Source organism: Pan paniscus, chromosome 6 (genome assembly GCF_029289425.2).
Source record: "Pan paniscus chromosome 6, NHGRI_mPanPan1-v2.0_pri, whole genome shotgun sequence".
Lineage (NCBI taxonomy): Eukaryota > Metazoa > Chordata > Mammalia > Primates > Hominidae > Pan > Pan paniscus.
This window is the reverse complement of record NC_073255.2, coordinates 89,201,041-89,229,006: the sequence shown is the minus strand read 5'-3', so window position 1 is coordinate 89,229,006 and position 27,966 is coordinate 89,201,041. Positions and strand designations below refer to the sequence as shown.

Below are 27,966 nucleotides of genomic sequence, written 5' to 3'. Positions count from 1 at the left end.
CGTACAGGGAGGATGGAACATGTTTAAGAAGTGCAAACAAATGTCTTTTTTTTTTTTTCAAGAGACAGGGTCTTGCTCTGTTGCCCAAGGTGGAGTGCAATGGCGTGATCACTGCAGCCTCAACCTCCTGGGCTGAAGTGAGCCTCCTGACTCAGCCTCCCAAGTAGCTGGGACTACAGGCATATGCTACCATTCCCAGTTAATTTTGTTGTAGACGGGGTCTTGCTATGCTGCCCAGGTTGCTCTCAAACTCCTGCACTCAAGTGATCCTCCCACTGCGGGCTCCCAAATTGCTGGGATTACAGGCATGAGCCACCATGCCCAATATCAAACTAATATTTCTTTTTTTTTTTTCCTTTTTGTGGAGAACAGCTTCTCACTATATTTTCCAGGCAGGTCTCTTAACTCCTGGGCTCAAGCTATCCTCCTGCCTCTGCCTCCCTAAGAGCTGGGATTACTGGTGTGAGCCACCACACCCGGCTCAAACTAATATTTCTAAGATATATTCCCAGAGGTGTGGGGCTAAGTGGATTCCATGAACCCCAGGATACAAATGCAGGCTTCTCACTGGAGCCTATACCTCAGAGCCACGCTGGCTGGTCAATCACCACCACGCTCCATTGCCAGGCGGAAATATTTATTTGAAAAATTGAAAACACAGATGCAATGTATTATACAAAGAAAGGTCTTAATACCATAATAAAAGTATTGTTGGAGGGAAACAGAAGCCAGTGGCCACCTGCCCTGGGAAGGTAGGCACTCAGTGAAAAATGAAATTCATTTCAAGGAACTACCCTAATGGAAACCCAGGGGAAAGGTTAAAAACAGAAGAAAAACAAACCCAACCCTATCCCTGCAAACTGAAATGTGAAAGAGTTTGTTATAAGTTTGAGACAATTGCATTATCACCAAGATGTAACCGAACCCCCTCGGTTTGTCCCTATGAGTGGTAATCAGTTTCATTTAGGGCCTTCAAACCTGAGGTAGTTGAGGGTCACCTGAAAGACATGTCTGGAAAAATCTACTCTCAGAATCGAACCCAACAGCATTGAATTGTTTCCTGTTGCTTTGGCTCCTGACAACACCACGGTGTGGTGCTGATCTTGTATTTGGTCTGGACCTGGGAGAGGAAGGAATTTGGCAGCAAACAGCTGGCTGGTTTGCTGCGCCGATGGCTGGCAGGTCCGTGGTGGTGGTTTTCTATGCTACAGGTGGTGCAGTCTCTGGAGGACAAGGATGGCAGAGAGAGGGCAAAGCCAGTTTGCTTGGAAAGCCAGTGTTGGAACTGGAGGCTTTCCCTGGCAGGATTTCCAGAGATTTGGAAAGGTGGTAGAAGGTAGCAAGATGCTGACCGGTTATTAAAGACCAGGGCCAAATGGAGCCAGGAGACCCCTCTAGACTAAGGAGCTAAGAGGGAACTTTCAGCTGCAAGCTGAGAACTAGCTCCTGCACAGGGTCGAGGGGCCAAAGCCAACTAATCTGACCGGAGCGACATGTACCTGTGATCCCCGTGTTACCTGGTGGCATAAACCTTGGTGTCTGAGTTGGTAGCTGGGACAGTTCCAAGAAAAGTTGCTCTAGACAGTGGTTCTTCCAGCCACTGGGTTAGAGGGACCCGTATTCTGGTGAGATTTTAGGGGTACTGCTATGGACGGCTGCATCAGCAGACAATCTAAACTAGTCTCATTTAAACTCCTTGCTCAGATATAAAATAACCCTGCCAAGATGGCTCTTCTATTTCTTTCTCTCTCTCTCTTTTTTTTTTTTTTTTTTTTGAGATGGAGTCTCAGTCTGTGACCCAGGCTGGAGTGCAGTGGTGCGATCTTGGCTCACTACAACCTCTGTCCCCCAGGTTCAAGTGATTCTCCTGCCTCAGCCTCCCCAGTAGCTGGGATTATAGGCGCCTGCCACCATGCCCGGCTAATTTTTGTATTTTTAGTAGAGATGGGGTTTCACCATGTTGGCCAGGCTAGTCTTGAACTCCTGACCTCAGGTGATCCACCCGCCCCTGCCTCCCAAAGTGCTGGGATTAAACACGTGAGACACCATGTCTGGCCTCTTTCTCTTAAGTAAACAAACATCTTTTCTCTAGAGGTCTCAGGGCACTGTCTTACAAACTTAAGTAACAGATGCAGCTGTTTTTTAACTTCTTGTCGATCCTAAGCCATGATTTTGTTGCTGTCCCATCTTGTCATGACCCATTTACGCTCACCCGAGACTTGTCACTAGTGATGCTCGGCGACTCATTTAGAAGGCTTGCAGGTTCATTTTTAGCTTTAAGATGTGATTCCCGTTTTAATCCAAGTTGTGTCATTAAATACCTCTTCATCTTCATTTTTAGAAGAGTCACAATAGGACAATTTGATTTTGTCTAGAGAATGGGGTAGCCATTCTAATCTGAGCTATTACGAAAGTAATTATGTGACATCTGACAGCTACTTCCTCATGTGACACTGAATTAGCCTCTGCTTCTGTTTAAGTGCTTTCTTAACCGTTATGACTCAGGCTAAGTCGATGAAGTTTTTAAACATTTCTGTGGCTTCTTTTTAGAGACAGGATCATTCAGATAATTTTTTGTTTGTTTTTAAAGAGATGGAGTCTCGCTCTGTCACTCAGGCTGGAGTGCAGTGGGAAATCATGGCTCATTGCAGCCTCAAACTCCTGGGCTGGGCTCTGACACAGAATCTTTTTTTTTTTTTTTTTTTTTTTTTTTGAGACAGGGTCTCACTCTGTCACCCAGGCCGGAGTGCAGTGGCACAATCAGGGCTGACTGCAGCCTCGACTTCCCAAGCTCAAGCAATTCTCCCACCTTAGCTCCCCAACTAGCTGAGACTACAGGCATGCACCATCATGCCCGGCTAATTTTGTTTTTGAATTTTAGTAGAGATGAGGTCTTGCTATGATGCCCAGCCTGGTCTCAAACTCCTGAGCTCAAGCAATCATCCCGTCTTGGCCTCCCAAAGTTCTGGGATTACAGGCATGCACCACTGTGCCCAGCTGGGCAGAGAATCTTAATTTGATCCATTACACTAGACTGTTTACCCCATTTGTAATTTTTTTTTTTTTTTTTTTGAGACGGAGTTTTGCTCTTGTTGCCCAGGCTGGAGTACAATGGCGTGATCTCAGCTCACTGCAACCTCTGCCTCTGGGGTTCAGGTGATTCTCCTGTCTCAGCCTACTGAGTAGCTGGGATTACGGGCACCCGTCACTACGCTCGGCTAATTTTTGGTATTTTTAGTAGAGATGGGGGTTTCACCATGTTGGACAGGCTGGTCTCGAACTCCTGACCTCAGGTGATCCAACCACCTCAGCCTCTCAAAGTGCTGGGATTACAGGCGTGAGCCACTGTGCCCAGCCACCCCTTGGTAATTGGGAACATATGAGTTAGAATGGCTGAGATCTAGAAGTGAGGACTAGCCACTTTTGGAAATGTTGACCCGCATCAAGAACACACTGATTGGTTTAGTTGCCACAACTGGGACAGGGAAGCCACGCACCATTCCTTCTGAGCCTTGAATCAAAAAAATACTAAGCAGAAAGCAGCATTCAACATTAAGACTGCCCAATTTCTAGTGCTGATACTTCCTTAGCCCAGTATGGAGGTCACACGTCTGAGTATGGTCATCCGAGGTCCTGGGAGAGAGTTTTTTGAATGTCCCACTTAGAAAATGCACAGAGAGGGAGTTGGGGAGGGGGGTGGGCTAGGGAGATGGGGGTTGGTTCACAGTGATCAAACAGAAGTCTCACAACCCGTCATGTAGCAAAACCTAGCAATATTCTGTTGGAGCAGATCCTGGGAAGTGCTTGATGGCTACCACCAATGAGTTGCTATAGATAAAGAAGGAAGACGCTGTTTTTCCAAGATCAGAAGGTCACTTAAATGCTGGGGTCCATCTAGAAGAGGAAAAGTGCTGTTGGGCTGCCCATCCCTGGCAAGCTGTTCATGTGCCCTCTGTCCTCATCCTGTCCACAGGGCAGCGAGAGCCTGGGGCATGTGGCTGAAAGGAGTTGGAGCCGCTGGCTCTGTCCTTTCTCATTTTCTCTGACCCAAGAGCTCCAAATGATCTCCTTGCTTTGGGATCCAAGTCAGTAACAGTCCAGCACCTTGGCCTTTCTTCTGATTCTTGAAGGCTGATGTAGCCGGGCAGAAAGATGAGCCTTGCTAGTCACACCTGAAGTCCTGATTGCTCCAAGCATCTCTTTGTAGGCTGTTGCTGCTTAAGGGAGGTTAGTAATAAATACTAAGGGTAGCAAACCAAGTATAGGGTTCTTTCCTGATGGGAGCAATTGCATCTGATCTTCCGGGTTTGTCAATTGCGTAGAAGGTGGAACGATCTTCCTATTCAAGAGGATGCCAAGGCAGACGTCTGCAGAAAGGAGTTGGGAATCACTCCCACACTCCCTCTCTGGGCCAAGGGAGATGGCCCGCTTGACAGAGACCATTCACGGACAGTTCATTCCGGCAGGGAAGTAGTGTTGTTGATCTCACCAGCTCCATTCAAGCATGTGATCAAGTTTTTGAGCCTGGTCACGGGAACTGGGCTGTGTGAACCCTCTTGTCCCTCTTTCTGTTGTCTTCTCCCTTGTAAAGGCAGACAGAGGCTTTCCGCCGGGATTCAGCTTTAGGAGGGAAAGGCACTCACTCTCCTTCTGCTTTTTGAGGAAAGCTGTCACTCAGCAGCTCCGCTTGACCCTGGAGCATGGACTGGGTGGGCCAGCACTTGTTCAGTGTGGAGGCGGAGATGGAGCACCGAGAGGCCTGGGCAGCACCATCGCTGGAGCTACCACAGTGGGGGGGCCCTGGAGACTCAGCCCCAGGGGTGTGCCCTTTGGGAGAGTTGGCTATGTGAGTGAAACTTAAAAAAAAAAAAAAACCAAAAAACCCAACCAACCACCATAAGAAGCAGTGGAAATCCATGGCACTGCCCAAAGAGGGGGAGAATGGCTTTGGCATTCACAGCCAGGACACTCCTGCCGTCCTTCTGACTGTGCAGCTCTCAGGGTAGTGTCCTGGTTTGGAATCCATCAGCCCTCTGATGCTCACAAGTTTGTGCAAATGATGAAACCGAAAAGACTGAGAAGAAAACAGAAAAGAAAAGGCATAAGATCTTCCCTTTCCAAGCTGTCAACAAACAACAAGCAGCCCCTCTATTAAGGATACCCATTGTTGTGGGGGTCAAATAGTCAGCAGGACTGGATGTTGGTCCTCTCTGTTGAGTGGCCCTGCCCCCCACCACCCCTCTTTGTACCTAGGCTTGCTCATGGGCAGCACTGGCCAGCCTGGATGCTAACTAGGGAGGCGGGGAAAGAACAGAGATGACCATGGGTCCAAACAGAAAGGGTGTCGCTATGGAGGGAGTCTTTGGAAGTGTCATGCATGTCCTCGGCACTGGGTAATGGCAGTGGTGTGGCTGCCCCTGGGACTCCAAGGATTTGGCCTGTGGCTGGGGAAATAACACACACGAGATAGGTAACAAGGATTTACACTGACATATGGGGTGTTGGTTTGGCTCTATTCTTTTTCGGTTACCGCTTCTTGCAGTGTAGGTGGAGATGCCTCTGTTCCTAAAAGACAATGATAATTTATGTTGCAAAGCACTCATGAATGCATTCATTCACTTAACCAACAAAACCTGCCACCATGGGGGCTCAAAAATACATTATAATTATAACCATGGTGTAATCACATAGTCCCCAAGTTTCGTGTCTAGGAATGACTAGGATCTGTCTATGGTTGGTGCCCAGAGTCAGTTGAGTCCACTAAGAGTGAACAATCTTGGCTGTGATCAAGTTGACTGCTTTCGACATGCAGACAACAACATATAGACTCGAGGTGATGGATGGCAAGTCTCTGGGCTGGCAGGCTGAATGTGACTCCATGCCACTCCATTTCTCAGCACCTGATCCCGTCTTTTTTTTTTTTTTTTTTTTTGAGATGGAGTCTCGCTCTGTCGCCCAGGCTGGAGTGCAGTGGCGCGATCTCGGCTCACTGCAAGCTCCGCCTCCCGGGTTCACGCCATTCTCCTGCCTCAGCCTCCTGAGTAGCTGGGACTACAGGCGCCCACCACCACGCCAGGCTAATTTTTTGTATTTTTAGTAGAGACGGGGTTTCACCGTGTTAGCCAGGATGGTCTCGATCTCCTGACCTCGTGATCCGCCCGCCTCAGCCTCCCAAAGTGCTGGGATTATAGGCATGAGCCACCACACCCGGCCTAGCACCTGATCCCTTCTGTCTTTTGGCAATTGTCGCCCTTCACTGGCTCTAGATAGACAGAAACTTGTAATTCACTTGTCCCTGTCTGCCAGATCTCGACTGACCACTATTTATTCATTTTTCAACTCTCTGCTGGCCAGAAACTAAATTCCCAGGGAGTTGGCAAGGCTAGCTGGGCCTGGGAGGGAATGGCAGTGAGTGAGTTATGATCAATGTTTAGGTCTTAAAAGGTGACAACAAAAGCTTTCAAATCACCATAACTTCACCCAAAGTTAGGCTTAAAGGTTATTTACAACGGAAGAGAAAACAGGTTCCATGAGGAGAGAAGAGAAGGAAGAAGCCACCGATCTGGTGGGTTCCTTGTTCTATTCCATTCTAGGGGAAGGCCCTGGCCACACAGCTTCCCCTCCCTGCTGCGGGTTAGTGCCCATCCTTGGAGTCAGCTTACCTTCTTCCCAGCCCTCAGCAACACCAGCAAGCTCGTAGTGCTTTTTCCGAAGCTCTCCCAGTTTTTGACGCTCCTTCTGCAATTCATTTTCTAGCTCTAGCACCCTAACCTGTAAGGGAAAGTAAGTGGGATTTTCTCTTAATCAGCTCTCAGAGATTTAATTTTTATTTATTTTTTTATAGAGATGGGGTCTTGTTCTGCTGCCCAGGCTGGTAGTGAACTCCTGGCCTCAAGAGATCCTCCTGTCTTGGCCTCCCAAAGTGCTGAGATTACAGGCATGAAACACCATGCCCAGCCTACATCTATCTTATTTTGATTACTCCCTTTCTGCTGCATTGTGAATTCCTCTTCTTCCATATTATTCACCCTGTTTCCATACTTTATCTGGCCCTCAATTTCAATTCTCTTCTTTGCTCTAATTTTTCCATTCTCCCATTCATTTATCTATCCCAGTAGCTCTTATGCTTTACTCACTGTGATCTTCTACTGGAAGTGAATGATGCTTTACAAATGCCTAAATGGTAGGTGGGCTTATCTTCTGTTCCTCTGAGAAATCACTATCTAAAAACAACTCTAATGTTTAGCCTAACTGTATGGTGAGTACCAGTCTAGTTGTAACCCTTCTTCAATCCCAGTTCCCTAGAAACCCAGGTAGGAAGCAAATATGATGGTTCTGATATCTTTCAGGTATTTGTGCAACTTACGCTTATTACTGCTACAGGAAAAAGCCTGGAAAATCTTACTATAAAGGAAAGGGTGATCTTGTCTAGCTCTACTTCTCATTAATGTAATTTATTTTATTTCTTAATTCAAGGAATATTTGCTGGCCGGGCATGGTGGCTTATGCCCGTAATCCCAGCACTTTAGGAGGCCAACGTGGGTGGATCACCTGGGGTCAGGAGTTTGAGACTAGCCTGACCAACATGATGAAACCCCGTCTCTACTAAAAATATACAAAATTAGCCAGGTGTGGTGGTGCATGTCTGTAATCCCAGCTACTTTGGAGGCTGAGGTAGGAGAATCGCTTGAACCTGGAAGGCGGAGGTTGCAGTGAACCAAGATCGTGCCATTGTACTCACTCCAGCCTAGGCAACAGAGCAAGACTCGGTCTCAAAAAAAAAAAAAAGAAGGAAAAATTAGCTGGGCATGGTGGTGTGTACCTGTAGTCCCAGCTACTCAGGAGGCTGAGGTGGGAGGATCCGCCTGAGCCCAGGCGTTTGAGGCTGCAGTGAGCTGTGATCACACCACTGCACTCCAGCCTGGGGAACAGAGCAAGGCCCTGACTCAAAAAAAGAAAAAAAAATGCTGAGTGACACATCTTGGAGTACTTTAACAATTCCAATTTGAAATTCACCCCAAGACTGATGACCAGTTATTCTAGGAAAACTATGTCAATTTTTTTTTAAAGGATCTCGCTGATACCTATTTTACATGATATGACTTTATAGAACAACAGAGAGAAATAATGGCATTGCCTTTGATGAGTTGAAAGGATTTTCTCTTTTAAAACTAAAAGTCATACACAAATAATTCATACCAGAAGTCTAAAACAGTGTTTATAGTAAGACTATTAAGTTTGTGGATACTAAGAGATCCTGGATAACATGTAGAGGAACGTTAGTCCAAGAACAGTGGGCAAGAGTTAAGAGTCTGATCTTGGCTGGGCGTGGTGGCTCACGCCTGTAATCCCAGCCCTTTGGGAGGCTGAGGCAGGAGGGTTGTGTGAGGCCAGGAGTTGAGACCAGCCTGGGCAACATAGTAAGACCCCGTCTCTATCTTATTTAAAAAAAAAAAAGGGCCGGTGGCTCACGCCTGTAATCCCAGCACTTTGGAAGGCCCAGGTGGGCAGATCACAAGGTCAGGAGTTTGAGACCAGCCTGGCCAGCATGGTGAAACCTTATCTCTATTAAAAATAAAAAATTAAGGCCGGGCACGGTGGCTCACGCTTGTAATCCCAGCAGTTTGGGAGGCCAAGGCAGGCAGATCACGAGGTCAGGAGATCGAGACCATCCTGGCTAACACGGTGAAACCCTGTCTCTACTAAAAATACAAAAAATTAGCCAGGCATGGTGGTGGGCGCCTGTAGTTCCAGCTACTCAGAGAGGCTGAGGCAGGAGAATGGCGTGAACCTGAGAGAGGGAGCTTGCAGTGAGCCGAGATCACACCACTGCACTCCAGCCTGGGCGACAGAGCAAGACTCCGTCTCAAAAAAAAAAAAAAAAAAATTAGCTAGGTGTGGTGACGCACATCTGTAATCCCAGCTACTTGGGAGGTTGAAGTAGAAGAATTGCTTGAACCTGGGAGGTGGAGAGTGCGGTGAGCCGAGATCACGCCACTGCACTCCAGCCTGGGCGACAGGACGAGACTCCGTCTCAAAAAAGAAAAAAAACAAAACAAGACAAACAAAAAAAAAACAAGGTGATTCACTAATCACCTTCTCTACCTCCACTGTTTCTTCCGGCAAGATTTACATTCAGTCTTGGGTTAGTAGGTGCACCTGTGTTCATTTCCCTCTGGCTTTTCTCCATGGGAATAATATTCAGAGTCCATGTCTAGGCAATAGAGGCTATCTAGACTTACAGATGGAGCTCTCACCTGAGAATCCATCTCTTGGCGTTTGATCTGTGTCAGCGTCATGCTTGAGAAGTCCATGTTGTCTGCAAGGATGGAAACAAGAAGGTCTCATCAAATTCCACCCTGGCTGACTGGCACCTGAGAGGCAGCCAATGCCAATGCTCTGTGGAAATGCCTGGCTTGCCATTTGTCAACACTGCATGAAAGTAACTGAGGGGGCCAGACAACGGTGGCTCACTCCTGTAATCCTAGCTCTTTGGGAGGCTGAGGTGGGTGGATCATGAGGTCAGGAGTTTGAGACCAGCCTGGCCAACATGGTGAAACCCCGTCTTTACTAGAAATACAAAAATTAGCTGGGTGCAGCGGTGGGCGCCTGTAATTCTAGCTACTTGGGAGGCTAAGGCAGGAGAATCACTTGAACCCTGGAGGCGGAGGTTGCAGTGAGCCAAGATTGCGCCATTGCACTCCAGCCTGGGCAACAAGAGAAAGACTCCAACTAAAAAAAGAAAAAAAAATGGCAGAGCGCGGTGGCTCACACCTATAATCCCAGCAAACTTTGGGAGGCCAAGGTGGGCAGATCACCTGAGGTGAGGAGTTCGAGACCAGCTTGGCTAACATGGTGAAACCCCGTCTCTACTAAAAATACAAAAATTAGCCAGGCGTGGTGGCGGGCGCCTATAATCCTAGCTACTCGGGAAGCTGAGGCAGGAGAATCGTGTGAACCAGGGAGGTGGAGGTTGCAGTGAGCAGAGATGGTACCACTGCACTCCAGCCTGGGCGACAGAGTGAGACCCTGTCTCAAAAACAGAAATAAAGAAAAAATAAAATAAAAAGATGAAAAATATAAAAGAATTTAGACACAGTCCTGTGGGATTTGGTTGGGATCACAGGGAAGGATGCAGAGAAGAGCTCAACAGGGTGGATAAGAAAAGGGTCCCTTTGGAAAGGCTACCTGTCTCTTCGATCTATGATTTGCCGGAAATGGTTGAGGCCACAACGCTGGCAGTGGCCTGGTTCACTCCCCGAGAGGCCTGCTGCAGCTGGGCTAGGTTGGGGCTGTCCTTATCAGCTTTCACCTACCAGGACAAAGCGGATTTAGGTTCATACAACACCTAGAGCAACAAGGACTGAATCAGATAATTGCTCTGATGGTTCTTAGCAAACATATGTGGGCCAAACGGTAATCACCAATCAGCTTCTCAAAATCTGCTGACTATAGTCAGCTCCTGACATATCTATCATATAAAAAGTTATTCCTGGCTTCTTTGCTTGGTGGATCCCAAACTCTAAGCATTATCACTTATTTGGACAATGTGCCCAGTTGTGGAAACCAATTTGGGATGACAAGAAATAAGGACAAACAAAGAACACTCTGGGATACTGTGAAACTCTTAAAAAGGATTTGGGGCACACTTTACATGAGAATCAGTTGGGGGCATTGATGATATTGATTCAAAAAATAATTTTTTTTTAGACAGAGTTTGCTCTTGTTGCTCAGGCTGGAGTGCAATGGCATGATCTTAGCTCACTGCAACCTCCACCTCCCAGGTTCAAGCAATTCTCCTGCCTCAGCCTCCCAAGCAGCTGGGATTACAAGTGCCCGCCACCACGCCCGGCTAATTTTTTGTATTTTTAGTAGAAACTGGATTTCACCATGTTGGCCAGGCTGGTCTTGAACTCCCGACCTCAGGCCTCCTAAAAGTGCTGGGATTACAGGAGTGAGCCATCGTGCCCGGCCTGATTCAAATTTGAACACTAATAAAGAGGGGTTGTAGAATCTCACAGCCAAGCCAGGTAACCTGTTTATGATGCCAACCTATTCCTTATTCGAGTGTTTCTTGAATGCCAGGACTGCTAATCGAAGTTGGCATTGCTGGGGCTCTCTAAGGCCACTTGTAACAGATGTGAGGAAAGCCACGAGGGACATGTGTGGCACACCTGGGTACAGACTGGGTACAGACGTTCCTTGCTGTCACATGAAAGGCCTCTAAGGCCAGGTGTGGTGGCTCACGCCTGTAATCCCAGCACTTTGGGAGGCTGAGGTGGGTGGATCACAAGGTCAGGAGATCGAGGCCATCCTGGCTAACGCGGTGAAACCCCGTCTCCACTAAAAATACAAAAAATTAGCTGGGCGTGGTGGCACGTGTCTGTAGTCCCAGCTACTCGGGAGGCTGAGTCAGGAGAATCACTTGAACCTGGGAGGCAGAGGTTGCAGTGAGCTGAGATCACGCCACTGCACTCCAGCCTGGGTGACAGAGCAAGGCTGTCTCCAAAAAAAAAAAAAAAAAAGCCTCTGTAAGAGGATAGTATGGGACCCTTAACAGGGTGAATTTTTATTTGGAATCGAATCCACCTGAGCCCTGGATAAATCATTTGTTCTCAGGGCCAGTTCCATCCCATCATCCAAGTACTATCTAACCTAGCCAAGTACTCTCTAACTCCTAAGTAGTCTCTAACCTAGCCAAGTACCATCTAACCTAACCAAGTACCATCTAACCTAGCCAAGTACTCTCTAACCTAGCCAAGTACTATCTAACGTAGCCAAGTATTCTCTAATCCCTTAGTATTCTCTAACCCAGCCAAGTACCATCTAACCTAGCCAAGTACTCTCTAACCCCTTAGTACTCTTTAACCTAGCCAAGTACAGTCTAACCTAGCCAAGTGCCATCTAACCTGGCCAAGTACTCTCTAACTCAGCCAAGTACTGCCTAATGCAGCCAAGTACTCTTTAACCTAGCCTAGTACTCTCTAACCAGGCCTTCCAGCGTCCTAGGAGGTCCAGCCAGGTCCTACCTTGGATGCAGCCACAAGTTGGGCTGTGCTAGCAGCAATTTCATGAGAACACACCATTAGCTCCTCAAATTTCCCTCTGCCTTGTACCACCAGATCAGCTGCATCCCTGATGGAAAACGACAAGAGGGACTAGGTTACGGGCAAATGAGCTGCAACTCCTCCACATTCCCACCTCCAGACCACCCCATCGCCCTTGGCTAAACAGGGAGGGGAGGCTGCCTGCCCTGTGTCCCCTGGGAGAGCCAGGCTCCCTTGTAAACTCGGTCCTATTGACTTCCTGATCAATAGTTTATTTCTAAGGGACAGATTTTTTTTTCCCTCCTTAGCTATTGTTTGGAGTGGATCAATGGAAGAGGGGTCATGGGAGGAGCCTTGGTACCAATGGATACTTACACCATGACACTGGCTCCCCAGCCCACAGCCTTGGAGGCTGAGATGAGTCCTTCTGTCCATCGAGAGTTCTTGGCATAAAACTCTTTAGGGGATGCTGTACCCTAGGGAAATAAAAAATAGTAATAGCCACCTTTTATTGAGCATGTACTATATGGCAGGTGCTTTTATACATATATTATCCCAAATCATCCTCATAGTAACTCTGAGACATAAGCATTAGTATTCCCATTTTACAAAAAAGAAGAAGATTCAGAGACCAAAATGGCTTTTCCAGCTGGGTGCAGTGGCGCTCGCCTGTAATCCCAGCACTTTGGGAGGCTGAGGCAGGTGGATCACTTGAGGTCAGGAGTTCAAGACCAGCTTGGGCAACATGGTGAAACCCTGTCTCTATTAAAAATACAAAAATTAGCTAGGTGTGGTGGTGGGTGCCTGTGATCCCAGCTACTCAGGAGGCTGAGGCAGGACAATCACTTGAACCTAGGAGGCGGAGGTTGCAGTGAGCCGAGATCGCGTCACTGCACTCTAGCCTGAGCAACAGAGCGAGATTCTGTCTCAAACAAAACAAAACAAAACCCTGGCTGGGCGCGGTGGTTCACGCCTGTAATCCCAGCACTTTGCGAGGCCAATGCGGGCAGATCATGAGGTCAAGAGATTGAGACCATCCTGTCTAACATGGTGAAACTCCGTCTCTACTAAAAATACAAAAATTAGCTGGGCGTGGTGTGTGCCTGTAATCCCAGCTACTCGGGAGGCTGAGGCAGGAGAATCGCTTGAACCCAGGAGGCAGAGGTTGCAGTGAGCCGAGATTGCACCACTGCATTCTAGCCTGGCGACAGAGCGAGACTCAGTCTCAAAAACAAACAAACAAGCAAACAAAAAACCCAAAACAACAAAACAACAAACAAAAAGACTTTTCCCAAGGTCATGCAGGAAATCAATGGAAGTAAATCTTGGGCTTTTCTGACTCCAAAGCCTGTAGCATTTCTACCATACCATGACATTTCTGTATTGTATATATAAGAATAAATATTCTCATATGAATAAGTTATGATCTGAAAAGAGTCTAGCCACTCTGCGATTTGCCAAAAAAAGGAGACTACACAGTGAATACATTAAAAAAAAAATTTCTACTTGGATTTGAAAAATGTTTTTATGCTTTGGAAGTGTCTGATAGTCTGAGAATCTGCAGATAATCCTTGTCCAGTCCATCTTTCTATTTTAGAAACAGAAAACATCAGCTCTCAGGAAGATAAAAGGCACCAGCAAAGCAGGCCTGGCTGCTTGCTTTATGGCACCGTTCTCAGGCTCATTAACCCCTCCCCTGGACTTACGCCTCCCAAGCTGTGGCGGCATATGGGGAAATGAGAAAAAAACAAGATGATGATAATCCCAGCAAAGGTGTGAGACCACGAAGTGGTGCGTTGATAAGAGGCTGACAGCAGAGTCTATTTGTAAGGGTGAGTTGACTCTGCTGTTAGAAACAGATTAGGCCGAACTCCCTGTGAAAAGCCAGTCTCAAGTTGGCATTCAGGATCTGCTTCTTTTGCAAAAGTCCTCATGTCCCCCTCAGAGTACCCAGGTTTGCAATGTAAAAAGGGCTCCCACAGCAAGTTCCAACAATGTCTGCCTGTGCGAAGGGAGCTGGAGTTGGGACACATGCCTGGCCACCCTCTGGGGAGGTCCTGGAGCTCTGACTTCTCCCCAGGGCCTCTGCTGATATCTACAGGAGTGGCTGCTCTGTGCTCAGGTGGACACACAGAGTAAGACGGCATCATCACAGAGTCCGTTGGAGCGGGAGTCTGTCACCAATGCCTCCTCTTCCTGCCCAGGGCCCACACCCACGCTCACCCTGCCGCTCTCCACAATCTCTCTCCGGAGGTCCTTAGAGGCCACGATGAGCACCTGAATAGCTTGCATGAGGCTGGTACAGCAACCAAGGATCCTGCCAAACAAACAAGTCGAGGATACACTGAGATCAAGATCCAAGATCAATGAACATGACGGTTCTCTTCCCCACTCCTAGCCAAAGGCAAGCTTGGAATGGGAAAGGGAGGTAAGAAGGGTGCTGAGGTTGCTGGAACATTCTGCGGGGAGGCACCGAAGGAGAGGCTGGGGAGTGAGAGAGATCTAATTGTGGGTCTCCATCGTAAGGAATAGTGAAATTGTGATTCCTAGGACTTCTTTTCTTCTTTTTTGAGACAGAGTCTTGCTCTGTCGCCCAGGCTAGAGTGCAGAGGCACGATCTTGGCTCACTGCAACCTCCACCTCCCGGGTTCAAGTGATTCTCCTGCCTCAGCCTCCAAAGTAGCTGGGATTACATGCTGCATGCACCACCACGCCTGGCTAATTTTTGTATTTTTAGTAAAGACGACTTTTCACCACATTGGGCGGGCTGGTCTCGAACTCCCGACCTCAGGTGATCCTCCCTCCTCAGCCTCCCAAAGTGCTGGGATTACAGGCGGGAGCTACCGCGCCGGCCCGGGGTTTCTTTTCTTCTATAGTGAAACAGCAATACTGCTGTCATCATTAATACTGTTATTGATGATTACATCAACTCAGCCCTTCCCCGTGGCTGCTACTGCTCTCCTCTAATTCCCTAATAAGTATGCAAAGTATAGACCAATGTCAGGAAGACAGATCCTGCTCCCCTAGGTCCCACCATGCCGCTCAGACCGACCTTTCATTCACCTCCAATTTGACTCCTGTGTCTCCTGCTCGGGATTTGCTGAGCATCTCCTGTGAAAAAGAAGCATGGTTTCTAAATGTGCCTTGAATATTAAGGATCCACTAATGTCTTACTATACTTTCAGTCCAACATCGTGTGGTAGCTGGGAAACCTGAATCTGGAAGTCCCCAAGTCCCTGCCCACATTCTTGAGAGAGTCAGAAAAGAATCCAGACTCTAACCTATTCAGGGAGAGTGCAGCTGCAGTGGGCTGGCTCTGTGATCCGTGTCATTTTGTTTTGTTTTGAGATGGAGTCTCACTCTGTCACCCAGGCTGGAGTGAGCGGTACGATCTCGGCTCACTGCAACCTCCGCCTCCTGGGTTCAAGTGATTCTCCTGCCTCAGCCTTCCGAGTGGCTGGGATTACAGGCACGCGCCACCACGCCCAGCTAATTTTTGTATGTTTAGTAGAGACCGGGTTTCACCATGTTGTCCAGGCTGGTCTCAAACTCCTGACCTCATGATCTGCCTGCCTCGGCCTCCCAAAGTGCTGGGAATACAGGCGTGAGCCACCACGCCTGGCCAGAACCCAGGATATTCTGACACCAAAGTATCTGATTCTTGAGGAAACTAATCACCTTCTCTCATGCGGACCTTCTCTCGTGAGGACCTTCTCATTTTCTATCACTCAGAAAAACGAGCGAGTTCAGATTTTGGTCTCTCTTTTTTTTTTTTTTATAATTTAAAAACATTTTTACAGACAGGGTCTCACTCTCTCACCCAGGCTAGAGTGCAGTGGTGCAATCATGGCTCACTGTAGCCTCCAATTCCTGGGCTCAAGTGATCCTCCTGCAGCCTCTGGAGTAGCTGGGACTATAAGCATGCACCACCATGCCCAGCTAATTATTTTATCTTTTGTAGAGGTGGGGTCTTGCTATGATGTCCAGGCTGGTCTCAAACTCCTGGACTCAAGTGATCCTCCCAAGGTGCTGGGGTTACAGGCATGAGCCACTGTGCCTGGCAAATTCTGGTTTCTGTCTTAGGGGGTTGCCATGGCCTTAATGAACGACTGTGACATGTCTAATGAGCAGTGTTGCAGAAGGGCAGCTGCAAAGGCATCGTTTCAGGAGATCCTGCAGGAACCTCCTACCTCTATTCTGGCCGTGGCAGTTTCAATAGCAGCTGAAGTGGCCGCCATCTCCTTGTCCACCAGGTCCCCCAGCTCCTCCTGCTTGATGTCCAGGCCCCTGGGCAGGAGCTCCTGTGAACACATCACAAAGGCTGAACTGACCTTGGGGCCTCCTGTCTCTTCTCCTCTGCCATCTGTAACCCTTACAAGATGGCAAGGCAGGAGGCAACCCAGCAAACACCTTCTGCAAGCCACAGGGGTTGTGGGGGGGTCTTTTGCAGACCGCATCTTGTCCTCTCTGTGACACGAACTCTGGAACCTCATGCTCCTCCTCACTCAGGATCCACCTCCTTCCAGAATGCCATCGCTGCCTCCCCCTGCAAGGCCATTCCGCCACCACTAAGACCCCAGTCCCTTAGTTGTGCAGTGTCAATTGTACTAGCTACACAGGAGGTATTTTTTTACAATTTTTCTTTTTCTTTTGCTTTCTTTCTTTTCTTTTCTTTTCTTTTTTTTTTTTTTTGAGACAGAGTCTCAATCTGTTGCCCAGGCTGGAGTACAGTGGCACAATCTCGGCTCACTGCAGCCTCCGCCTCCCAGGCTCAAGGGATTATCCTGCCTCAGCCTCCCAAGTAGCTGGGATTGCAGGTTTGCACCACCATGCCCAGCTAATTTTTATATTTTTAGTAGAGATGGGTTTCACTATTTTGCCCAGGCTGGTCTCAAACTCCTGACCTCAGGTAATCCTCCTGCCTCAGCCTCCCAAAGTGCTGGGATTACAGGTGTAAGCCACCACGCCTGGCCCTAATTTTTTATTTTTTTGAGACACAGTCTTGCCCTGTCACCAGAGATGGAGTGCAGTGGCATGATCATAGCTCACTGCAGCCTCGACCTTCCATGCTCAAGCAATTCTCCCACCTCTACCACCAGAGTAGCTGGGAGTACAGAGGTGCACCACCAAGCCCGGATAATTGTTTTTTTTTTTTTTTTTTAATAGAGATGGGGTCTCACTATGTTGCCCAGGCTGGTCTTGAATTCCTGGGCTCAAGTGATCCTCCTGTCTTGGCCTCCCAATGTGCTGGGATTGAATTACTATACCTGGCCTACAACTTTTTCAAACACAGATGATACCTTCCACTTTGACCCTGACTTAACTTTGCTTCCACGGTGATCATATGAGGCGGGTATTATTCCTACTGTGCAGATAGGAAGCCAGGGATCAGAGGTAGAACGTCTTGACCACAGTTATGGTAACAAATGGCAGGGCAGGGATTTGAACTAAGGTCTGACAAACAGCAAAGCCTATGATTTTTAAAACATGATGTGTTATACATACTAAGGTATAAAATATATATGAATGGTTCAAAGGATAAGAATAAAGACGCATGTTACCCACCACCCAACTTAAAACTTAAGGAATGCTGTAAGAAACATCAATACCTTTGGAATCCTATTTGAACTTGTATGTGCCCTGATTCTATCTCCCTTACTCCCTGCCTTCTACCCCAAGAGACACAGAATTCAAGAGAGTGGTTGTTGTGTCTTATTTTATTTTTATTTTTTAAAGACAAAACATAAAAGCCTGTTGCCCAGGCTAGAGTGCAGTGGTGCGATCATAGCTCACTGCAGCCTCCCACTCCTGGGCTCAAGTGATCCTCCCTGCCTCAGCCTCCTGAGTAGCTGGGACAACAGGCACACACCACTAGGCTCTGCTAACTTTTAAACTTTTTTGTAGAGTCAGAGTCTTGCTTTGTAGCCCAGGCTGTATCAAACTCCTAGCCTCAAGTGATCCTCCCGCTCCGGCCTCCCAAAGTGCTGGGATTTTCAGACATGTGCCACTATGCCTGGCTTGTCTTATTATTATTATTTTTTAACTCCACATAGATGCATCCCTATTAAGTTTGAATGTTTGAGTCTTTATATAAAAGGAATCCTACTGTATATATTTTTCCATGACTTGATTTTTCACTCAACATTCTATGTGTGAGATTCATCCTAATACCTAGTAATTCTGATTCTACGTATATACTCTAGAGAAACTGACATGTGTGCATATATGATCATAGGGGCAAATTAATAACAACCCAAACTGGAAATAACCCAAGTGTCCATCACCAAGAGAACAGACGGATGAATTAAGCGATATTCACACAATAGATAATGAGAGAGCAGTGAAAATGAATTTATCTTCTTGGATTAATCTCACAGAATGTGGAGTGAAAAAGCGAGTTGTAGAAGAATATATACAGTAGGACTCCATTTACCTGTAGTCTATATCATGTGAAACTAACTCTATTATTTAGGGAGGCAAAGATGTAGATGATAATTTTTTTTTTTTTTTTTTTTTTTTTGAGGCAGTGTCTCACTCTGTCGCCCAGGCTGGAGTGCAGTGGCGCAATCTCGGCTCACTGCAGCCTCCGCCTCCCAGGCTCAAAGGATTATCCTGCCTCAGCCTCTCAAGTAGCTGGGATTACAGGTATGTGCTGGGATTACAAAATTAGCCACCACACCTGGCTAATTTTGTATTTTTAATAGAGATGGAGTTTCACTATATTGGCCAGGCTGGTCTCAAACTCCTGGCCTCAAGTGATCCACCCACCTCAGCCTCCCAAAGTGCTGGGATTACAGGCGTGAGCCACCACACCTGGCCCTGATCTTTTTATTTTTTCTTTTTAGAGACAGGGTCTTACTCTGTCACCCAGGCTGGAGTACAGTGGTTCACTGCAGGTGAACCACTCTGCAGAGCACACTCTGCAATTCACTGAAGAGTACACGGTTCACTGCAGTCTTGAGCTCCCAGGCTTAGGTGATCCTCCTGCCTCAGCCTCCTGAGTAGCTGGGACCAAAAGTGCTCACCATGACATCCGGCCAATTTTTAAATTTGTTGTAGAGACAGGGCGCCACTAAGTTGCCCAGGCTGGTCTCAAATTCCTGGCCTCAATTGATCCACCCACCTTGGCTGGATGTGGTCTTTTTATTATCTTCTTCTGGAACTCCAATTAGACATTCTATCCTCATGGCTTTTATTTTTCATTTATTTTTTGAGTGGAGTTTCGCTCCTGTTGCCCAGGTTGGAGTGCAAAGGCACGATCTTAGCTCATTGCAACCTCAGCCTCCCAGGTTCAAGTGATTCTCCTGCCCCAGCCTCCTAAGTAGCTGGGATTACAGGCGCCTACCATCACGCCTGGCTAATTTTTTGTATTTTTAGTAGAGACGGGTTTTGCCATGTTGGCCAGGCTGGTCTAGAACTCCTGACCTCAGGTGATCCACCTGCCTCGGCCTCCCAAAATGTTGGGATTACAGGCGTGAGCCACCGTGCCTGGCCCTATCCTTGTATCTTAACCAATATATTCCAATTCATAACACTGGGGAAAAAATGAAAAAAAACTGTACTGCATAGAAATGGTTTTCTTATTTTTCTTTTCCATATTGTCCATGTCTTCCCTGTCCCTATATATACTTAACCCAATTTCTGGTATACAGGACATATTTATTTATAGCAGAGGCAGGGTCTCACTCTGTTGCCTAGGCTGGAGTGCAGTGGCACAATCATAGCTCACTGTGGCCTCCAAATCCTGGGCTCAAGCGATCCTCCTGCCTCAGCCTCCCGAGTAGCTGGGACTACAGGTGCGTGACATCACGCCTGTCTAATTTTTTAAAAAAATTTTATTTTGTAGAGACAGGGTCTCACTATGTTGCCTAGGCCGATATTGAACTCCTGGCCTCAAGTGATCCTCCTGCCTCGGCCTCCCAAAGTGCAGGGATTACAGGTGTGAGCCACCATGCTCGGCACTACATCTTTAGTAAATGAATGAACACAGTGTTATTTCCATTTTGGGTATTACCTGCCCACCTAGAGAAAAATCCTCAGAGACAGGGGAGCTGCCTATACTTCTTTGATATTGCCTAGTGTAATGATGACAACATAGTAAGTAGATTCTCAGCTAACAGCCAGTGAATTAAATATAGCTGGAAAGTCCTTCAGGAGGTTTTTCCTTTAAAAATTTTTTTTTTTAGTTTTTAAAGAGACAGGGTCTCATTTTGTTGCCTAGGCCTGTCTCAAACTTCTGGGATCAAGTGATCCTATTTTTTTTTTTTTTTTTTTTTTTTGAGATAGATCTCACTCTTATGCCCAGGCTGGAGTGCAATGGCATGATCTCGGTGCACTGCAACCTCCACCTCCTGGGTTCAAGCAATTCTCTTGACTCCACCTCCCAGTACCTGGGATTATAGGCATGCACCACTATGCTGGGTTGATTTTTGTATTTTTAGCAGAGACAGGGTTTCACCCTGTTGGCCAGGCTGGTCTCTAGCTCTTGACCTCAAGTGATCTGCCCACCTCAGCCTCCCAAAGTGCTGGGATTACAGGCATGAGCCATCCCGTCTAGCCTCAAGTGATCCTCCTGACTCAGCCTCCCAAAGTGCTGGGATTACACGCATAAATCACTGCACCTGGCCAGATTTTCCAATTTTAACAATCTCTTTCTAGAATCAAGTTATAAGTGCAGAAAGAACTAGCTCAGAACATCACCGATTCCCTGGCCATTCACCAGCATGCACACCCAGAAGAATAACAATGCTCCTCAATGATACTACTCCAAGTACCTCGCCGATGGCCTTGATCTTGCTCAGGCAGTTCCTCATGGCTGTGCTGTCGGCATTCTCAAGGCTTCCCTCTTCCTCCAGGGAGGCCAGGCAGGCGAGGGTTTCCCTGCCATACTGCTTACAGGCCTCGGTCAGTGCTGGAGATACAAGGCAATAGACACTTTTTTTTTGAGATGGAGTCTCGCTCTTGTTGCCCAGGCTGGAGTGCAGTGGCGCCATCTCGGCTCACTGCAAACTCCACCTCCTGAGTTCAAGCGATTCTCCTGCCTTGGCCTCCCAAGTAGCTGGGATTACGGGTGCGCCACCATGCCCGGCTAATTTTTGTATTTTTAGTAGAGACGGGGTTTCGCCATGTTGGCCAGGTTGGTCTCGAACTCCTGACCTCAGGTGATCTGCCCACCTCGTCCTCCCAAAGTGTTACGGCGATTACAGGCATGAACCATTGCATCTGGCCCATCGTTTTTGTATCTTTAGTAGAGATGGGTTTTTGCCATGTTGGCCAGGCTGTTCTTGAACTCCCGACCTCAAGTGATCTGCCCGCCTCAGCCTCCCAAAGTGCTGGAGTTACAGGCATGAGCCACTGCGCCCGGCCCAACAGAGACTTTTAAAGGCCCCCTGCTCCCCTGGTCCATGAACAGCCCCTCATGCCCCAGTACTCACAGTCGGCAGGCTCAGGTGGGGCTCTGAGGCAGGTGGTGGCACCATGAGCAATGGCGTCACTGGTCAAGTGGGCCAGCAGGGTTATGGAATGGAGAAGTCCACTGATGTCTGCCAGGATTGGAAAGAGAAGTTTCTCAGGTCTGGTTGATGGAGACACTTTCATACCCTCTCCTCCCGTTTTATGGGTTGCCTACATGCCTTTCTTGTATGAGTTGCCTACATGCCTTTCTTGATGCAGAGGGACCTGTCACTATCCCCGCATTCAGGTGCTTCTGAACCCTGTCTGGCCGTCACTAGCCGACAGAGACTGTCCTTGGCCATTCTTACCTTCTGGGCAGGCCAGATACTGGCTCCAGCTTTTGTCCAGTTGCTCGATGCAGCTGGAAATGGATGTGACCGTGGAGAGGAGGTGATCTGTGAGAGGGAACACAGGGCAAGGTCAGAGCAAGTTCTCATAGCTGGCTTCATCCTCGTTAATTAAGCACTGAATGGAGGAGCTTACCTAGTGGGTAAGCTTCCTGCCTAGACGTGAAGTTCATGAGTAATCACCTCTTGATTCAGACCATAGTTTTTTCCTTAGAGAAACAGAATTGTCTGCTCCTGGTGGGTGTTTTATCAGTGTGACCCACTGTCTAAAGCAGTGGCTATCACACCTGGGGGCTTTAGAAAATACTACTGCTGGGCCTGGCGTGGTGTCTCATGCCTGTAATTCCAGCACTTTGAGAGGCCAAGGTGGGAGTTCAGAAGTTTGGGACCATCCTGGGCAATAGAGTGAGACCTCGTCTCTACCAAAAATTAAAAAATTAGCCAAGGCCAGGCATGGTGGCTCATGCCTGTAATCCCAGCACTTTGGGAGGCCAAGGTGGGTGGATAGCCTGAGCCCAGGTCTTCAAGACCAGTCTGAGCAACAAACCGAAACCAAAAATTAGCTGGGCGTGGTGTTGCGTGCCTGTAGTCCCAGCTACTTGGGAGAATGAGTGGGGAGGATTGTGTGAGCCCAGGAAGCGGAGGTTGCAGTGAGCCACGGCACTGCACTCTAGCCTGAGCAACAGAGTAAGACCCTATCTCAAAAAGGGTGGGTGGGGGGAAGAAAATACTAAAATACTAGTGTATAGGCACTAATGCACAGAGTTTCCACATGTAACTGATCTAGGATGGGGCCTGGGCACCCCTAAGGTAATGCTGACATGCTGCTGGGCTGAGAGCCCCTGAGCTAAGTCTCACATGAGATTCAACATCAACAGAGTCTCAGGCTGTAAGGACCTGGCCCCTGCCAGCTGGGCAACTGCAAATGTACCTGCAGACCCAGCGCAGCTGATGAGAGGAGGTTCTTCAAGCTGGTTCAGGGCGTCTTGTATCACCTGCTCCGCAGCCTTCCTGGACCCCACCAGAAGCATTTTTCGTTGGTCTTTGGCAAGCTGGCACATAGATTCCTAAAAATGGTCCAGGGAGGTGAGAGTCTGCCCTAGACTCCATAATGAACCTGAGCAGGATGACCTGGCTGGGGCTCTTAGCATCTTAGTTCAAGTCATGGCCAATGAGGTCCAAGCCAGTAAGCCTGAGACAGAGAAAGGCGCTTTAACTGTGTGCACAGGGTGCGGCTGCCCACGATGTGCGGCTGCCCACAGAGGCTGTGGGGATGGATCACTGCGCCCGCTTCTCATGGCTGGGAGGAGATGCCAAACTTCTCTTCTCATACAAAAAAGACAGCAGTTTGCTTTCCCTCATGGACTCTGCAGGCAATGCAGGGCCTGCTGGCATTACACCTACAGAATGTCTGCACAACCAGGCCAAGGCCCCAAACCCCTTCTCAGCAGCCCCGGGGTCCTCCCAGCCTCCGTGCATGCGCAGAGGCCCTCGGTGGGAATTCACAGGTGCTCGCTCGTGTCCGTGTCCGTGACTTGCCTCTGTGCTGGCCAGTTTGAGCTGAGTGTCCTGCAGTTCTTTCCGAAGAGCAGATAATTCCTCCTCCCTATGAGCTGCGCCACTCACCAGGCTGTCCCGCTCCTTCTCTAGCTCGGCGAACTGGGCTGCCCAGTTTGCTTCTGACTGCAAAGGTGACCACAAGGAAAGAGGGAGACGCTGGTTGAGTTAAACAGTCCCTACTTCCCAGAGGTCCAACCCACCACCGGGTTGCAAGGACTGGGAAGGTGATGGCTCTTTAACCTGCCACTCTGATTCCCTCCCGGGGACACACTGATTGCAGTGGGGGCTGACTTGGCCAGGCCAAGGATGGTGGATGACAGCAACGCCAAAGCCAGGGGTGGGGCAAGAAAGGAGGCTGGGCATGAAGGCTCATGTCTGTAATCCCAGCACTTTAGGAGGCTGAGGTGGGAGGATCACTTGAGCCCTGCAGTTCGAGACCAGCCTGGGCAACACAGTGAAACCCCGTCTCTACCAAAGAAAATACAAAAACTAGCCAGGTGTAGGAGTATGTGCCTGTAGTCCCAGTTACTCGGGGGGCTAAGTGGGGAGAATCACCTGAGCCCAGGGAGGTGGAAGCTGCAGTGAGCTGCGATCGCACCACTGCATTCCAACCTGAGTGACAGAAGAAGACTCTATCTCCAAAAAAAAAAAAAAAAAAGGAGGTATTTACCTGGGCAGAAGTTTCCAGGCTGCCTTGCAGAACCTGAAGCTCCCGTTGGCTTGTGGCAAGTTCCTGCTTCAAGCTCTCTAGAACTTCTAGCTGTTCTTGAGTCTGAAAGAGAAGAAAAACAGAGGGACTCTGATCTGGGTGGCAGTGACAAAGAATATAAAAATGTAAAAATGTCCCAAGCGATCAACAAGAGATCTGTAAACTCTACTGTATGTAAGTTACACCCCCCCAAAAAAGTGCAGGTTGTGGGAGGAGGAGGCAAGACCCCAGAGTGTACTGAAAATGTGGAATGTCAAGGAAGGATTTTTTATTATTTATTTATTTATTTATTTATTTATTTATTTATTTATTTTTGAGACGGAGTCTCGCTGTTGTTGCCCAGGCTGGAGTGCAGTGGTGCAGTCTCAGCTCACTGCAACCTCCACCTCCAAGGTTCAAGAGATTCTCGTGCCTCAGCCTCCCAAGCAGCTGGGACTACGGGCACACGCCATCACACCTGGCTAACTTTTGTATTTTTAGTAGAGATGGGGTTTCACCATATTGGCCAGGCTGGTCTCGAACTCCTGACTTGGTGATCCGCACCGCCCCCCCCCCAGCCTCCCAAAGTCCTGGGATTACTGCCGTCTCAAAAACCAAACAAACAAACAAAACAAAAAAACAAAAAAACGCTCATCCCTCTCTCTCTGCTACCCATGTGTTTTCCTTTCCTCAAACTCTCCACCAGCCTCATCCTTGGAAAGCCTTTGCTGATTAACCCCAGGCAACTTGGGTCCTTCCATTACTTCGTGTATGCACTGGTGACGGTGTTTTGCTGTTCTGTGTGGCCACCATGGTGTGCTCCCTGCTGTGTGATGCCAACCGACCCACAGAACTGCCCTTGGAGCAGAAGGCCACAAAGCCCCCGCCACCAACTCAACAGCCCCCTCCCTCATTTCCCGAGTGCTCCTCGTCCCACTCACCTTCCGCTGGCCCTGGTCACTGATGCGCTCCAACGAATCCTCCAGCTCTTTTTTCTCTCGTTCCAAATCTACCTGGGCTTGTCTGGCCATGGACACCTGTTTGGTCACCTCTGCATTCTGCAAAAGAAGAACAGTGTCTTGACCCAGGAGATCCCAGACTTAGAGGACATCCTCCTGCTAGGACAATCATACTCAGGCTGTGCGCGCCCTAGAGTCAGACACGGGAATCACTTTCCTACCCACAGCCGGAACAGAGCCATCACCTTCAGATGCTTGATGCTCAAATATTTACAAAATAATAAAGAAGGTGGGTGACCTACATGGGATTGGCACCCAGGACACAGCCCAAGACACAGAGGCAAGGAAGCCTGAAAAGGTGTGGTTCCCGAGATGACGGCAATGCCTTAGAGATCAATGTAGGGGTTGCTGGCCCCGGGGAAGCCACAGGCCTGAGCCGCTCTCTCCCTAGAGGTGCAGGGCCTGCAGGATGGTGACAGGGGCTGAGGGTCTTACCTTCCGCAGCAGGTCAGCGTGGTTCTGAACCAGCTCGCTGTACTTCTCCTTTAGCTTGCTATATCGCTGTTCATTGGCTTGAGCTTTCCCTGTATTGTAAAGGACCAAGGTGAGGAGTCTAACCTAGCAGGGACCCTTGCCTTCCTTGCAATGAGCCAGGGTCCCTAGAAGGTCCTCCTTGTTTTGTTTTGAGACAGTCTTGCTCTGTCACCCAGGCTGGGGTGCAGTGGCACAATCACTGCTCACTGCAGCCTCGACCTCCTTGGGCTCAAGTCATCCTCCCACCCCAGTCTCCTGAGTAGCTGGGTTCATGGGCACACGCCACCACACCCGGCTAATTTTTGTAGAGACAGGGTCTCACTATGTTTTCCAGGCTGGTTTCAAACTCCTGGGCTCAGGTGATCCTCCCACCTCAGTGGGATTATAGGCATGAGCCACTGTGCCCGGCCAAAGATCTTCCTTTGATTTAGGAATGCATATATGCTTTTCTCCCTTGAAAGTCCTACTTATACAAACTTCTCCAGGAAGTCATCTTTAAAAAGAATTCAACTAGTTAAAAATCAAGCCAGGGGCCAAGCGAGGTGGCTCATGCCTATAATCCCAGCACTTTGGGAGGCCAAGGTGGGTGGATCACCTGAGGTCAGGAGTTCAAGACCAGCCTGACCAACATGGTGAAACCCCATCTCTACTATAAATACAAAAATCAGCTGGACATGGTGGTGTGTGCCTGTAATCCCAGCTACTCGGGAGGCTGAGGCAGGACAATCGCTTAAACCTGGGAGGTAGAGGTTGCAGTGAGCCCAGATCACACCACTGCATTACAGCCTGGGCAACAGAGTGAGACTCCACCTCAAAAAAATAAAACAAATAAATAATCAAGCCAGGGATTCATGCCTCTTCAGCACTTACATACATGGCATTTATTCTATGGGGGCTTTCAGCTTTTTAAAAAATTTATTTGAAATTTTTTAGAGACAAGGCTCTCTGTTGCAGAGGCCGGAGTGCAGTGGTGCAATCAGCTCACTGCAGCCTTGAATTCCTGGGCTCAAGCGATCCTCCTGTCTCAGCCTCAAGAGTAGCTGGGACTACAGGCACGTGCCACCACTAATCTTTTTTATTTTTTCTAGAGATGGGGTCTTGCTATGTTGCCCGGGTTGGTCTTGAACTCCTGGCCTCAAGCAATCCTTCCATCCTGGCCTCCCAGAGTGCTAGGATTACAGGCATGTGCCACTGTGCCCTCAGCTTTTATGTCAATTTCTTTGTTAGGACCTCAATCCTCTCTCCTTCTCCCTTAGTATCCACTGCCCAGGGCAAGGACTTCAGTGCTGTCTTCTGTATTTCCCATCTCTATGCTCAGCGGTGCCTCACACACAGCTTTGTGCCTGCAGGACTCAAACCCGCCCTCTGGACTGAGGCTAAGAGCTGGCATTCCTAGCTGTTTCTAGAAAGACAGTCTGGGTCTCCCCCACCCAGCCTCTGTGCCGCATCCTGAGTCCAGCTGGGCTCTGCTGCCCGCGCCTGCCCCCGGGGCCCGCCCCCGCCCCCGCCCCCACCCACCACTCACTTTCTATCTCAGACAGGCTCCGCTGAGCCTTCTCGGTGTCCTCCCGCTGCCTCCTGAGCTCGTCCAGTTCTGCCCGCAGGAATTCACAGTCATTGGCCGCCTGCTGCCGCAGGTGCTGCTGCTCGGCCAGCTCTGCTTCCAGCTCGCTGACGTGGCCCTTCAGCTGCAGCACAACCCGCTGGCTCTGTGGGGGGACTCCGGTCATGAGGCCAACCGCCCACTGCCACGGGTCACGGGCATGGGCCGGAGAAGCGGGTCCTACCATGCTTTCAAGTAAATACCCGATTCCCCTAAGTCAACTCTCCACGTCCCAGGAGGGTTGTACCATCTGGTCATTAGGAGCCCCTCAATCAACAACAATAACAGGGGATGATGGCCGGGGAATTGTGGTCCTCTTTAGAGTGGCTGGGGGTAGCAGTGGCTGTCCCTGTGGGTAAAGTCACCTGACCAGCCACTGTGAGGGGCGGTTGTTAATATACCACCAACATTGCTCACAGCTGTCTCTTCTCTTTTTTTTTTTGGCGGTTGGGGGAGGGGAGGGACAGGGTATCACTATCACCTAGACTGGAGTGCAGTGAGGTGATTATGGCTCCCTGCAGCCTCAACCTCCTGGGCTCAAGAGATCCTCTAGCTTCAGCCTCCCAAGTAGCTGGCATTACAGGTATGCACCACCATGCCCAGCTAATTTTTAAAAAGTTTTTTGTAGAGATGGGGTCTTGCTATGTTGCCCAAGCTAGTCTTGAACTGCTGGGCTCAAGTGATCCTTCTGCCTGAGCCTTCCAAAGTGCTGGGGTTACAGGCGTGAGCCACTGTGCCCGGCAAACCAATCTCTCCTTATCGCCATGTGAGAAGG

The 27,966-nt window shown here is 48.8% G+C and overlaps 1 protein-coding gene across 4 annotated transcripts in view; it reads right to left on the bottom strand.

Moving 5' to 3' along the window:
- Positions 1-620: 620 nt before the first annotated feature.
- The window catches only part of LOC129398241 (huntingtin-interacting protein 1-like), a 79,694-nt gene continuing 52,348 nt past the window's right edge, over positions 621-27,966 (bottom strand). Inside the window, exons 14-31 of one of the 4 annotated variants that reach the window (XM_063605822.1) lie at positions 27,114-27,297; positions 25,550-25,638; positions 25,037-25,153; positions 24,078-24,179; positions 23,387-23,530; positions 22,779-22,914; positions 21,809-21,895; positions 21,482-21,589; positions 20,822-20,958; positions 16,238-16,348; positions 15,100-15,158; positions 14,271-14,364; positions 12,423-12,523; positions 12,030-12,135; positions 10,189-10,312; positions 9,258-9,319; positions 6,663-6,771; positions 621-5,565 (exon numbers count right to left, since the gene is read on the bottom strand). In XM_063605822.1, coding sequence (XP_063461892.1) covers positions 10,202-10,312; positions 12,030-12,135; positions 12,423-12,523; positions 14,271-14,364; positions 15,100-15,158; positions 16,238-16,348; positions 20,822-20,958; positions 21,482-21,589; positions 21,809-21,895; positions 22,779-22,914; positions 23,387-23,530; positions 24,078-24,179; positions 25,037-25,153; positions 25,550-25,638; positions 27,114-27,297 — 1,686 coding nt within the window. In that variant the 3' untranslated portion in view covers positions 621-5,565; positions 6,663-6,771; positions 9,258-9,319; positions 10,189-10,201. Of the gene's footprint in view, positions 5,566-6,662; positions 6,772-9,257; positions 9,320-10,188; positions 10,313-12,029; positions 12,136-12,421; positions 12,524-14,270; positions 14,365-15,099; positions 15,159-16,237; positions 16,349-20,821; positions 20,959-21,481; positions 21,590-21,808; positions 21,896-22,778; positions 22,915-23,386; positions 23,531-24,077; positions 24,180-25,036; positions 25,154-25,549; positions 25,639-27,113; positions 27,298-27,966 lie in introns of those variants that run through there. The other 3 variants (XM_063605824.1, XM_063605825.1, XM_055115095.2) reach the window with 3 other exon arrangements.